The 14,277-nt window shown below is 30.3% G+C and overlaps 1 protein-coding gene across 1 annotated transcript; it reads left to right on the forward strand.

Annotated features, from left to right (window-relative positions):
* The first annotated feature begins 6,713 nt into the window (after window positions 1-6,713).
* Window positions 6,714-8,690, forward strand: LOC105960787 (putative F-box protein PP2-B12). Its single transcript, XM_012984996.2, has 3 exons — window positions 6,714-7,121; window positions 7,717-7,835; window positions 7,928-8,690. Exons 1-3 carry the CDS (start codon window positions 6,831-6,833, stop codon window positions 8,430-8,432), a joined length of 915 nt encoding a protein of 304 aa, XP_012840450.2. The 5' UTR covers window positions 6,714-6,830; the 3' UTR covers window positions 8,433-8,690.
* Window positions 8,691-14,277: the final 5,587 nt, after the last annotated feature.

Consider the following 14,277-nt stretch of genomic DNA (forward strand, 5'->3'; position numbering starts at 1 on the left):
GTGGATGTCCTGCCCATCAATTGTTGAAATATCACTGATTTAGTGCTCGAATGCGGTATGCGATTATAACAGATCTGCAAATACACAAACGTGATAGTCGATTTAGCCAAAACATATCAACAAATCGATGGATGATAGCGATTCAGCGAGTGGCGACGACGTACCTACGGCAACTTGCTCGAAGTGCACGAAAATCGTCGTTCACGGCAGTGCAAACGTCTTCCCCTTTCAATCGGCCGTACCAGGAAGTTGTGCTGGGAGGTTTTGCAGTTTATTCGATACTAGGGGTTGGGATGATAGTGATTTAACGGGAAAATAGGAAGGAATTTGATTTTATTTCAAAAGATAAAGTAACGGGTTTTGTGGGATTTGATTGAGGGTTATTATGTAATTAGGAAAAGTTTGGGTTGTTATCAAAATGGCAAATATAAATTTGGGTCTACCCCTATTATTTGAATGTTTAAGGGGGTTATATCTAATAGACCCATTTAATTATGGGTTCAAAGCCCAAAAAATCATATATTAGTCCCTCATTGTAATATTTGGTGGAGGTCGGAGTTATTTTGGATTTTAATTTGGAAATTAAGCCCATCATATTTTTACCAAAGGCCCATTAACTATAATTTTTTGATTGTTGATCAATACTTATTAATTGAATATCACAAAATATTGCAGTTAAATCTCTATAAATTAATAAACCAACTCTTATTAGGAGAGTTGGTACATAGCATTTACCAGTAGGGTAATGGTTTAGGGTTCGAGTCCCCCCTCCCCTACTTCCCCTTGTAATGGACTTAAATTTACTCAAAAAAAAAAAAAAATCTCTATATAAATTAATACAATCGGGACTAGAGAAATTCTATCAATTTAGCGAATTATAAAATTATCGAGCTAATAATTTAACACGTTCTCACCGAGTCTGGATCGAGAGATACTATTATTTAAGCGAGATTATTAATTTATCGAGGTTCTAGTGTATATCCTATTTAAACAAAAAGTATACAATCAAAAGTTTAAGAACTATAAAAAAGCTTGGGGATTAAAGCAATTTATTTTTCTCTTTTTGCACTTTATTTATAGATTTTGTATTTCAACCTTCTCATAAATTAATTAACTTTCTTTTTTGTATATGCAATTTTAAACCCAACATGGAAAAGCGGTAAAACAATCCATATGGGTTGACGTGTCTCCCATGCAAATTCAACTTTTGGGCATCGAAAAGTTTATGTATCAGCTTTTATCTATAACCTCTTCTCGGATCGCATGCAGCAGCTTCTGCTTTTCCATCGGCTTTTCTGCTTAAATAATCGCTTTTCTTTTATCTTGTTTACTTACTCAAAATTTCTATTTTTTTTTTCATAATTGTTTGACCTTTTTCTTTGTTTAGCAATATCCGAGTAAAAAAGAAGCTTTAAGCTACTATATTAAGTATAGCTAAATAAAAAGCCTTAACTGCTAAGCTTTCATCTTTAAAATTACAGTGATTAGTCTTTAATGGAAAAAATACAGTTTTGGTTCCTCAAGTTTGCACCGATTTCACATTTGGTCCTTCATATTTATAAACAATACATTTAGTCCCTCATGTTTCAAAAATTCAATATTTTTAGTCATTTTTCGTCAATTTTATGTTAGTAATAATGGAATCAAGAGTATGTCCATCACTTCCTTAACTGACAAAGTAACGATAAATTGACGAAACTAACAAAAAATGTTAAATTGTTGAAACATGAGGGACCAAAAATATTTTTTATGAACATAGGGGACCAAATGTGAAATCAATAGAAATTAAAGGATGAAAAACTGTAATTTTCCTAGACTTTAATATATACGACTTTAGTGATTCAAAACAAAAGGACAACTAATGTTAATTAATTAGAGCAACTCCAACCCATTGTTATCAAATGAGGTTATATAATACTCATTTGATAACAATGATTATACTTTGATATCTCTATACAACTAGTGAACTCCAATCACAAGTATCAAAAAACAATTATCAAACAAATTTATGATTGTTTATATATTATTTATTTTTTAATCCATTTTAAATAATTATATAAAATCGATTTTTCTGGTAAATTATCCTCAAAATCAATATCACGTTTTTACCTTTTGAAAATAGAAAAAAAAATTATATATAAATAGAGATTCTTTTTTTTTTCTTCGGAACTTCATTGAAGCTCTAGAGAAAAAAAAAATTGTGTTGAGATTTTTTTGAGATTTTTTTTCTAGAGGAAATTTGTTGAATATGGTAGATAATTTAATTTTATTCCGTTGAGATTTTTAAGTAAAGAAAAGAAAACTCCATTTTGTTGAGGTTTTTCTTTTTTCACGTGCTCCTATTTTTTAGGAGAATATTTGATAATTATTTATTTGGGATGTATTTTTACTTCCCGATAAATGAGTTATCAAAATAGAACTCTATTTTAATAACCCCATTGGAGGAGAGAATTTTTTAATTTAGGGAGTTAAATGGAGGTTAATGTGTTTGATAACCCATTTAATAACCCCGTTGGAGTTGCTCTTATATATACATGCCAACATAAGATGGTTAAATTTGTAAATTTCTGTAAATTAATAATCGTTTAAAACAAATAATTGCTGACATATATTCAGTTATTTTTAAAACAATCCTTATGTATTATCGGTTGATTATAAAAATTTCTTCTTATTTTTATTTTGTTGGTTATTTTCCAGGCTGCAAATTTAGATTGGATGGTCTGTTTTAATAGGAAAATCGGATGCCATAGAATGATTGACACGTGGATAGTTTAAATAAAAATATAATTAGGATTCTAATAATTGGAAAAAAGAAAAGGAAAAAGAAAACTCCAGCAGAACCCATAACCCCTGTTAAGACTTAAAAATGCCACATGTCAACAAATTAGTGAAATCCGATTTATATTAAATATCGGCTCATCCGCTCATAATTTAATCTCTATTTTCCATGGCGGCTTTAATTGTTTTGCAAGATAAAAAACAAAACCACATCTTAAGAAAACAGTTTTTCCCCAATTACTATCCTTACTTTTACTAAAATTTAAATTTCACCATTAACTACTTTAATATTATATAATATATTCTTAATTATAATTTTTATTTTTATGCATTTAAATAATTTTTAATATAGTGTTGGAATTCTAAATTGACAGATAATATGGAAAAATAATATTCTTCTTAAAAGTGACGGATATTGTAAAACGGAAAGACTATTATATTAACAAAAATACTTATATTATTTTTACTAGCAAACTAAAACAAGTCACAACATTTATAATGCGTTATATATGTGCGGGTGAGCTGGGGAACACGGTTCTTTATCTTCTCTCTTTATTCTTTAATATGACTTTATTCACAAAAGTTTGATCTTTTATTTATTTATTTTATTTCATATAAATCTTCCCTCTTTAATTAATTCTATTGTCTTGCTCTCATTGAATGTTTCTATTGCCTATTGGCATTAAAGCACATTCTTCATCGTTAAGCTTTCATATATCCACACATGATGAATATTTCAATATTCCAAAAAACTCTTGCTTATTATAAATTTCTATTTCAACACCACTAAGTTATCTCTTATAGTAACAACCATATAGTATTTTATTGAGGTGCAAATATGGTCTCATATTGATTTAATATAGAAAAAAATGAGATAATTACAGTTTGTGACCTTATACTTTACAATTATAATAATTTTAGTTCTCAGACTTTTGCCGCCACGAAATTTCTCTTAAGTTAGACGAAATTGTCATGTGCGGCGCACGTGACGTCTGTTTGGCAGTTAAAAGTCGCGTTGGAACATACCCCGAGTCTATTTGGCAGATTAGATATGAGATGGAGTGACTCGTCATTATATCCCCCTATTTTTATTCCGAATTCCCTAATTTCCCACAATTCCTAATAAACCCTACTCCTAAATTCCCTTTAACGAATCATCCAATTGAGGTGAAAATTGGCAACAACAGAATCGCCCAACCATAATTTCGCAAGTATTTTAACATTTGTGGAATTGAAATATCACAATCGTACATGATCTTCGATTTTAGTAAATTTCTCCAAAATTGCTATGTTTGAACTTCGATTTTGGTAAGTTTCTCCAAAGTTTTCGCATGGGTTTATAGCTTTAAGAGATTACGAACTTGGTGGCTTATTGTTTCAGAGAGAAATCTGGTTGGAATAATTTGGGATTAGGTTTGCTAGGGTTTAAAAAATTGAGAGAGTGAAAGAAAAAATGGGAATTTGGATTAGAGAAATTCGCTCAGAGTTTGAGGTAGATTGGGGATGTCTTCCAGCTCGAATTTGACTGCCAAATGGACATCATGTGTGCAACACGTGACAATTCAATCCAGGTTAACTTGGAAACGTGACGGCCGGACCAAAAATGTCAAAAAATTGTAATTTTGAGCACTAATTTTGTAGCAGCGAAAGTTTGAGGACAAAAATCAATTTAGTGGTAAAGTATATGAACAAAACCTGTAACTATCCCGAGAAAGAACACTTCTTTATAAGTAGGGGAAAGCAACTCTGTTGATATGAGATATTTTGGGGAAATTCAAGAGAGAAACCAATTGAGTTTGATCCAAATTAGACAATATCATACCAATATGGAGTTTGTGCTAACCTGTGGACCCCAACATCGATATTAAATTCACGGCCCAGACTTAACCATGTTGTGGGAATTTCGGAAGTCATTAGTGCCGAACAAATATGGTGAGCTGCCGGTGCGCAAATAGCAGGCAACTCGAATAACTCTAGATGAGAGGTTTAGTGTTTCTTTATTCGAGGCCCAGTACGCCAAATAAAGAAAGATGGTACGAGCCCAAGACACAAATTGTAAGGGGAAGCTCCGTAATCCTTTATGGTTCGACCTATGTGGTACTCTGTTCGAGGGGAGGATAATTCATTTCCAAGTCAATATTAAAGAACATCACATTGTTCAAGTTGTATATAAATTATATATATATATATATATATATATATATATAAGTACATATATTACGTATTAATTAATTTTAAACATATAAACCCTTATTGACGTTGTTATTTTTAAAGAAATTCAACATTACTCAAAATTCCTGACCTTTTTCTAATGCAATTTATACAATCCTTTTAGATTTCTTCTTATTCATTTTTTGTCACGTTGGAATCGTGTACCATGTTTTCTTAACGTGGCTCAGAATAATATAAAACGCCATATTTATCCTTGGCCATCTATCCAGCTGTCAGTTTCATTTAGGAAACAAAACAAGTATTGAATATTTCGGAACTCAGATTTATTCCCAATCTTTTTTATGAAACCCCATTAAGAATTAATACTAAAAATCTGATTTTCATTTCAATTTTAATTTTAATTTTCAAAAACTTTTTTTTTTTTGAATAAATTCAACTACTTAACAAGGGGAAGTAGAGGATGAGGACTCGAATCCTAAACCTTTACTGCAGTTGGTAAAGACTAGATTCCAACTCTTCCAATGAAGGTGGGTTAATTTTAATAATCTTCAATTATTCATTTTTTCCAAAAATTACACTCTGTGATATCATTATTATGTTATGATTGAATAGAACCCTAGAACTTCCGATTTCTGCCGGTTTCAACTTTCGATCCAAACAAAAACATTTTTTAGTATGGAACAAATTTTTTGAGTCCAATTTTTTGAAAAAAATGATTTCTGATTTTTCGTTTTCAATTCCTTTTTAGCATGATTAGAATCGTTTTTTTTTTTTTAATTTATGAAAAGGTAACTATTTTTTTTTTCAAAAGTATTAATTCCATCCAATCTGTCACATTTTTTTTTTTTTTTTTACATCTGATCCTTCAAATTTCCACCATAGCCATCGTCAACTATCTTTTGATATTTACATTTTTTGTGTAAAGTAATTTATCTAATGAAATTTATGGTGCATTATATATAACAAACTGAATATGTAATTATCCTAGTTGATAGAGTAAGGAGAATTCATTAAATACTTTCTACATCAGGATCGTTGAACAAGCACTACCCAGTAAAATTTACACCTCTCGTATAATAATTTTATAATCTATTGTATGAAAACGGAAATTATCGAATGCACATGTATAATTGTAGTTCCTTTGTAAGTAAAAAATATAATTATGTACACATACATAATGAATAGATGTACAACTATGTAGCACGGACACATAACGGTGATATGGGGAAACGGACACGAAGAAATGTTACATTCCACAAATGGGGATATGGGAATTTGGGGAAAACATATAAATTTTAAAATTGTAGGGGGTATATTTATTATTTATAAATATGCTATATAAATATATATAAGTTTTTAACTTTTTATCTATATATAATTTTTTTATAGTGTTTTCATACAAACATATTCAAAATAAAATTTTACTATCAACTATCAATTTGTAATTGGTCATTAAATCGTGTAAATAGTTAGGGAAAGAAACAAAAATATTTAAAAAAATATTATTTCAAACATGTCTAACTTTTTAGAAATTGCAAAATGACCCATAATGTGATCGGCAGGTATCCTCGATCGTTCGAAATACAAAAACGTTAACAAAGTTAAAGTTTTCGTGCTAATAGTAAATTATGCAAGTGTGTGTGTTATTATCCAAATAATATAAATATTTGCCGACTTCAATTCCTCCCATTCGTTACTAAAAATGAAATTATCATTAAATATTATATTTATATTTATTTGTTTCTTCTAAAACAATTAATTAAGAAGATAATTACTTTGGATGGAAGAAAAACTCCCCCACCGCCTATATATATATCTCGGAACTGGATATACAAACAAGATATTTATTTGTCAAACGTTTCAAAGACAAGAGAGAGAAAATGGCGGTTGAGAGTTGCGGTGAAATCTACGCGCTCCCCGAGGATTGCATAGCCAACGCGCTGTCGCTAACAAGCCCTAAGGATGCCTGCCGGCTATCGGCCGTCGCTTCCACTTTCCGCTCCGCCTGCGAATCCGACACCGTTTGGGATCGATTCCTGCCGTCCGATTATCGTGACATCATCTCCCGCGCAGTCGACGGCCCCGATTCGCTGCTCGCTAATATTCATTCGAAGAAGGACCTTTACATCCACCTCTGCGATCATCCCCTTCTAATCGACGGTGGCGGCAAGGTAATTTTTTTTTTTGCTCTGATTATCAAATTGATTATTTTCTGGATTCTGATTTCTGTTCTTCCCCTTTTTTAATCGCGAAATTGAGTCCGATTTTGCTTCAAATGTCAATCAATTTTTTTTTTTTTTATAATTACGAAACTAAGTCAGATTTTTGGGGTTCACAAATATCAATAGATTAAATTTGAGAAAAAAAAAATAATTTAGAGAAGAAACCGAGCACGATCGACCCTGCGCATAATTTGTGTTGTGCTTAACCAGGTTCGGTCGGTTCGATCGAAATAATGAGTCACCATTGATATCCGCACATCCGAGATCGCGGACTATTTCGTTTCGATTTTGTGAAGACAACAAAGCATATCTATTTTTACTGGCTATACGTTTTATAAATAATCATTGACTCTCGGTTTCTCTCGCAAGTGAAATGCGATTTTTGTTCTTGCTGGTTGATGTGGCATTGTTTTAACACAATGCTGAAATCGTACATGCCTATGAAAGCCGATATCGATAAAGCATTCTAAATGTTGCCATGGTTATGGTTTTAATTATTATTATTATACTAGGCGTCTAATCTGCTATTTTTGTCGCTAAACAGAGCTTCTCGTTGGAGAAATTGAGTGGAAGGAAATGCTTCATGCTAGCTGCAAAAGAGCTCTCCATTGTGTGGGGTGATTCCCCCGAGTATTGGCGATGGATCTCTCTTCCCGAGTCTAGGTAGTTAAACCCATCAACTTATCTTTCTTTTTTTTTTAAATTTTTTTATTATATTATGTATTTGGTGATTCTGACTTGTTGTTATAACTTAGGTTTGCTGAGGTGGCAGAGCTTCTTAACGTATGCTGGTTCGAAATGCACGGAAAAATTAGCACCAAAATGCTATCTCCACGCACGAACTACGCAGCGTACCTCGTGTTCAGCTGCAAATCAAGAACCTACGGATTCGAGCACCAACCCGCAGAAGCTTCTATTGCTGCAGGTGGGTACGAGAGTGAAAAACGCACTATTTGTTTGGATCCAGAAGGTGAACAGAGGCAGAGGTATCAGATAGTACCGAGGCATATTGGGTCGATGTATCGTCGTTTTCTTGGCGCAAGAAGACAGCAAGATGATGTGCCTACGGAGCGGAAAACAGAGTACCCTAAACAGAGGAGCGATGGATGGATGGAAGTTGAGTTGGGCGAGTATTTTGTGAAGGAAGGGCAAGATTGTGATTTGAAGGTGAGTTTGATGGAAGTTAATGGCGGAAATTGGAAGAGTGGTCTTATAATTCAGGGGTTCGAGATTAGACCTAAAGAGTGTGAAGATAATTAAGTATGTCGTCTTTTAAGAGGTTTCGAATCTCTACTGGTCGAAGAAGCTTTACTTTGGCGTGTAGTTGTGCTTCCTTTGAGTTATATTAGTAATAGTATGTAATTTATCATTTTCGTTTTTTTTTTCCTTATCTTTGCCGGTAATGCAAAGACGGGCGTTGTGCAGATTGTTTCCGTTTTCTCGTTAAGATTTTGAGCTGATTGCTCTTGTAGTACTTGTGGACTTCAAATCTTGGTATATAGTTTTATTCTAGCATGACACCAGTTTTGTACTATGGATGTATTTTTTTTTCATCTATGTTTTTGTTATTGTTCGCAAAGGATGCGAATGTTGGTCGTTGCTTCTTTCGTAACATATGATATTCGTTTCGGGGAGTTTCTGTCAGTACGTGTTTGTTTTTTCCTTTTTCAAATGATTTGTGCTGGACTTAAATTGTGGGGTTGCAGGGGATGAATTATAGTGCAGGATGTACCATTCTTTGGAATGCGTTTGTTTCGGTTTATGCCTTGGGTTTCAATGTCGTTTTGAGAGCTTGATCCGGTTTAATATTTTTAGGACCCCCGATTTTTTTAGGATATTCATGCATAAAGAGAAACACAAATAAGTAAATATTCATACATTAACTAATATATATAATATTAGTATATATCAATACGAATAGTAGTATATAATCTGTTGTGGTCTAATATGTAATATCAATAGTAGTATATAGTCAATAGTAGCATATATCAATCTATATATTTCAATTTACATTATCTATAGTATAATATATAGTAGTTACATATCAATCTATATAGTAGTATATGTCAATCTAATATATGATTAGTACATATCAATGTATTGTTGATAATTATGTTGGATAACTATGATACAATGTAGATGTTATAGATAATTTAGTATCTAGATTAATTAAAATTGACAAATTCGTAGCGATTTAATTTTAGAATGAGCATTGTAGAAATTATTTAATTCTTTAGAAGTACAATTAGAACTAAAAAAATACAAATTTTAATGTGGTTCACATACAAATGTATTATAATCCATGGGAGACTTGCAAATAAAATTCAATAACTTCAGTTTTAGGAATACAATACTAACGATGAAAACCTTTAGTTGACTGACCGACCTCTTCTCAGATCTTCTAAGCCTCCTCATGAAGAATCGATCTTCTTTTTTCCTGAAAGCAGCAAAGCTTCAACTTGAACTTGTCTTATAAAATTCTCATACGAGAATAGCACAAAATAAGAATATAAAAAGTATTTTTCTCTCAAAGAAGACGTGAAAAAAACTTCTTCCATATATAAACACGTTTTCCAAATGTCAAATTTCTCAACTTACAGTTAAAATACATAGAATAAGTAAAAATCTACAAAAATGTTGTAAGGGTGTACTTCAAGTGTAAAATCTACACTCAACAACATACTAAACTAATAGAAAATAGTGACTATAAATGGAACTAAAAAAGAGATGTTTTAATGCTCGAAATATTTTCTGCAAAAATAAAAACACAACTAACACTTGAATATTCTGATATAATATCTTATCCTGTTATGTTTTTATGGTATATGTATATTTTTTATTTTCGCCATGCTAAACCATGAATCACATGAACTGCCGTCCCAATTCACTTGACCACCTAAGAACATGTTTTGCTATAAATAGTTGAGCTCATATGCAATCAAGTGCAAGTTTTTGATGCGTTCCTACGGTCAAGATTGTTTTAATCGTAAGATTACATACATTTTAATCGTAAGATTATATACAACCAATCTCTAGAAAACTTATGCACTCTGAAAAATATCCTAAAGTATTGTAGGAATACCTTAGAATCTCTACATCTATTATAAATATCTATAGTAAAACCTTATACAAATGCAATAGAATCTCTGCATCTATTCTAAAGATCTATAGTAAAACCTTGTACAAATGCAAGACGAAGATAATGAGATCTAGCTAATTGAATTTGAGCTAGGACAAAGTCTTGAGCTAATGATACATTCAATTATGATTGATTCAAATTAACTTTATTTTTTTATTTCTGTTCTGGATTATGTGTGTATCAAATAATGACAATTTTTACATTTGTTCATAACTATATTTTTTCCTCATATTATATGCATCATAAAATAAGATAAATTATGTCTTTTATTGTGGCTTAACTTTTCTCGGATTAGGTGGCTCAATTAGTTGTCAATCAAAATTAATTATTTCCAAATTAACTTAATACATAACTATTTCCAAATCAATTCAATTCAAATCAAATCATTTCAATATATAATCAATGATTTCAAAATTTTGATTGCCGCTCATTTTAAAATTCAAATTTTGAAATTTTAAAATATTTTCAAAATTACGTAATAATCCATGCTATATAATCTCCCACACCAATGTGATTTTCAACACTCGATCCAACTACTTCATATTATCATATCCAATTATGTTTCCGTTTTAATATTTATATATAATTTGCAGCACTTGATCCAACTACTTCATATTATCATATGTAATTGTCTTTCAGTGTTAATAATTATATGTAATTTTCAGCACTCGATCCTTCACCTTCTTTTGTTCCAAATTTTCTTCCTCAACATGCACTCGATCCAAATACATATCATTAATATTCCTCACGTTTCTTTTAAATTTTAGTGTTTTTTTATTGAAATGGGATTTATAGTTGTAGGATCCGATATTTTGTAAAATTAGATCACCTTTCAAGCTTAATTTTAATAAAATATTAAAACACCAAGTAAAACTCTTTTTAGTACGCATTTTTCCACTTTTGGCACTACGTATGTTTCATCGCTATAAATTTTTATTAGTTGGATATATATCCCCTAATTTTATGCAATTCGTTTTTATATATGAAATTAATTACTAAAATTTTGGATAGCTTTATGCCTAAATTTTAATTACTCCTCATAATCTTCATTCAAATTACTCCCATCAAACTAAACCAATAATGTTTTTTAACATTATAGTTTCTTAGATTATTCCAAAATCTAAAGGGGTAGAAAATTCTATTATTGGTAATAATTGGTAGATGGTTTATTATTTTTTTTGTAATGATTTTTTGTTTAATAATTTCCATATAATTACTTTTTATTTACCCTTCATTTTCGGTCATAATTATATTAGTATCATTATTTGAGTTGCATCAGTATTAGTAGTAGCATTACCATTAGCAGTAGCAATAGAATTAGAATTATAACTAGCATTAGTATATTACGATTATAATTAGTATATTAGGATTAACATTAGTATATTGGGATTAGTATTAGTATTAGTAAATAAGTATTAGCTTAGTATTATTATTAATATACATATTTGTATTAACATTAGGATTAAGATTATGATTAGCATTAGCATTACCGCTAGCATATAACAATTAATATTAGTATGAATATCAGTATGCATATTAGTATGAATATTAGCATTATGATTATGGTGCATATTAGAATTAACATTATGATTAGAATTATTATTGAAAATTAGCATTAACATTAGCATTAGCATTAGCATTAGCATTAGCATTGCCCTTAGCTTTAGCATATTAGGAATAGTATTAAAATTAGTGTTAGCATTAACGTATTTTCATTTTTTTAATGATTAGAATTATGATTCGTATTATTACTAGAATTAGGATTATAATTAGAATTAATATTAGAATTAAGATTTGCATTACCATTAGGATTATGATTATGATTGAAATTAGTATTAGGATTACAATTAGGGTTGGTATTAGTATTATTGTCAGAATTATGATTAATGTTAGTACTATGATTATCATTAGAATTACTAATAGTTATAGTATTATCATCAGATTAGTCTTAATATTAGTATATTATTATTAGTATTAGTAATGGTAATGGTAATGGTAAGTGTAAAGGTATTGGTAATGGTATGATATTGATATCAATATTGATATTGGTCCTATAATATTAATATGGGTAAATTACACACACCCCCCTGAGGTAAGCTTAAATAACTGTAAAGTCCATGTGGTATTGATAATTACACTCAGCCCCCTGAAACGTAGTCAGAAACTCTAATGGGATAGTGAATTGGATACGTTATTCCGATAGGGTTCTAACGGGCTATTGGTTTCAGAAAGTGGTGGGGACAACAAAGAGCTATGTGTGATTTAAGAAATGTACGGGAATGTTCGGGGAGCCATGTCACCCCATAGCTCTTTGTTGTCTTCACTACTTTCTGAAACCAATAGTCCGTTAGAACCCTATCGGAATAACGTATCCAATTCATTATCCCATTAGAGTTTCTGACTACGTTTCAGGGGGCTAAGTGTAATTATCGATACCACAGGGACCTTACAGTTATTTAAGCTTACCTCAGGGGGGTGTGTGTAATTTACCCTATTAATATTGATCCTGGTATTGATGTTAGTATTGATAATGATAATGGTAATGCTAATGCTAATGATATTAGGACTCGTGATGGTAATGGCAATGGTAACAATAATGATAACGATAATTGTCATGGTAATGGTAATGGTAAAGGTAATGGTAATGGTATTGATAATGGTATTGGTATTGATATTAGTATTTGTTTTGATATTGGTATTAGTATTGGTAATGTTATGGAATTGGTAATTGTATTGATATTGGTATTGGTATATATTGGTATTGATAATTATCTTGATATTGGTATTGGTATTGGTATTGATATTGGTATTGGTATTGGTATTGGTATTGGTATTGGTATTGGTATTGGGGTATTGGTATTGGTATTGGTATTGGTATTGGTATTGGTACGTATTGGTATTGGTATATTAGTATTGATATTAAGTATATTAATATTAGTATTAGTATTAGTATATTAGTATATTAGTATTAGTATATTAGTATTAGTACATTAGTATTAGTATTAATATCTTAGTATTAGTATTAATATTAGTATTAACATTTGTATATTAATATTAACATTAGCGAATTAATATTAGTAATAGTATTAGTATATTAGGATTAGTATTAGCATTAGCATACAAGTATTAGTATTAATATTCGTATTAGTATTACTATTAGTATTAGTATTAATATTAGTATTAGTATTAGTATTAGTATTATGATTAAGATTCGATATTAGTATGAATATTAGTATTCAGATTAGCATTATAATTAGAATTAGTATTAATATCATCATTATGATTAGAATTATAATTAGAATAGGATTTGCATTACCATTAGCATTAGCATATAAAGATTGGTATTAAGATTACCGTTAACATTAGCATATTTGCATTTCTATAGGGAATGGAATTATGATTCGTATTATTTTTAGGATTAAAATTATAATTAGAATTAGTATGAAGATTGAGATTAGCATTACGGTTAGGATTACAATTTGGATTAAAACAATGATTGAGATTAGTATTAGAATTGAGATTATAGTTAATACCAGGATTAGGATTAGCAATAACATTACGATTACTAACACTAATAGTAATGATATTATTATCATATTAGTATTAGTATTAGCATTAGTAATGGTAATGGTAATGATTGGTATTGATAATGATAACGGCAATGGTAAAGGTATTGGTATTGGTGACGGTAACTGCAATGGTAATGGTATTGATATTGGTGATGGTAATGGTAACGGTAATGGTATTGATATTTGTATTCATATTGGTGGTACTGGTATTGGTACTGGTACTGGTATTCATTACTTACACAATACAAAATATATTTTTTATTTTCTTTTACTTTTCTACTAATTTGTATTGCATATCATTGATCTTACTATTTCGAGAACTTTTTTTAAATCAAATATTTATTTTTACGATGAATACCCCGTGCAACGCACGGGTAATGTACTAGTTCGATTTTAA

Source organism: Erythranthe guttata, chromosome 14 (assembly GCF_056151865.1).
Source record: "Erythranthe guttata isolate IM_541 chromosome 14, IM_541, whole genome shotgun sequence".
Lineage (NCBI taxonomy): Eukaryota > Viridiplantae > Streptophyta > Magnoliopsida > Lamiales > Phrymaceae > Erythranthe > Erythranthe guttata.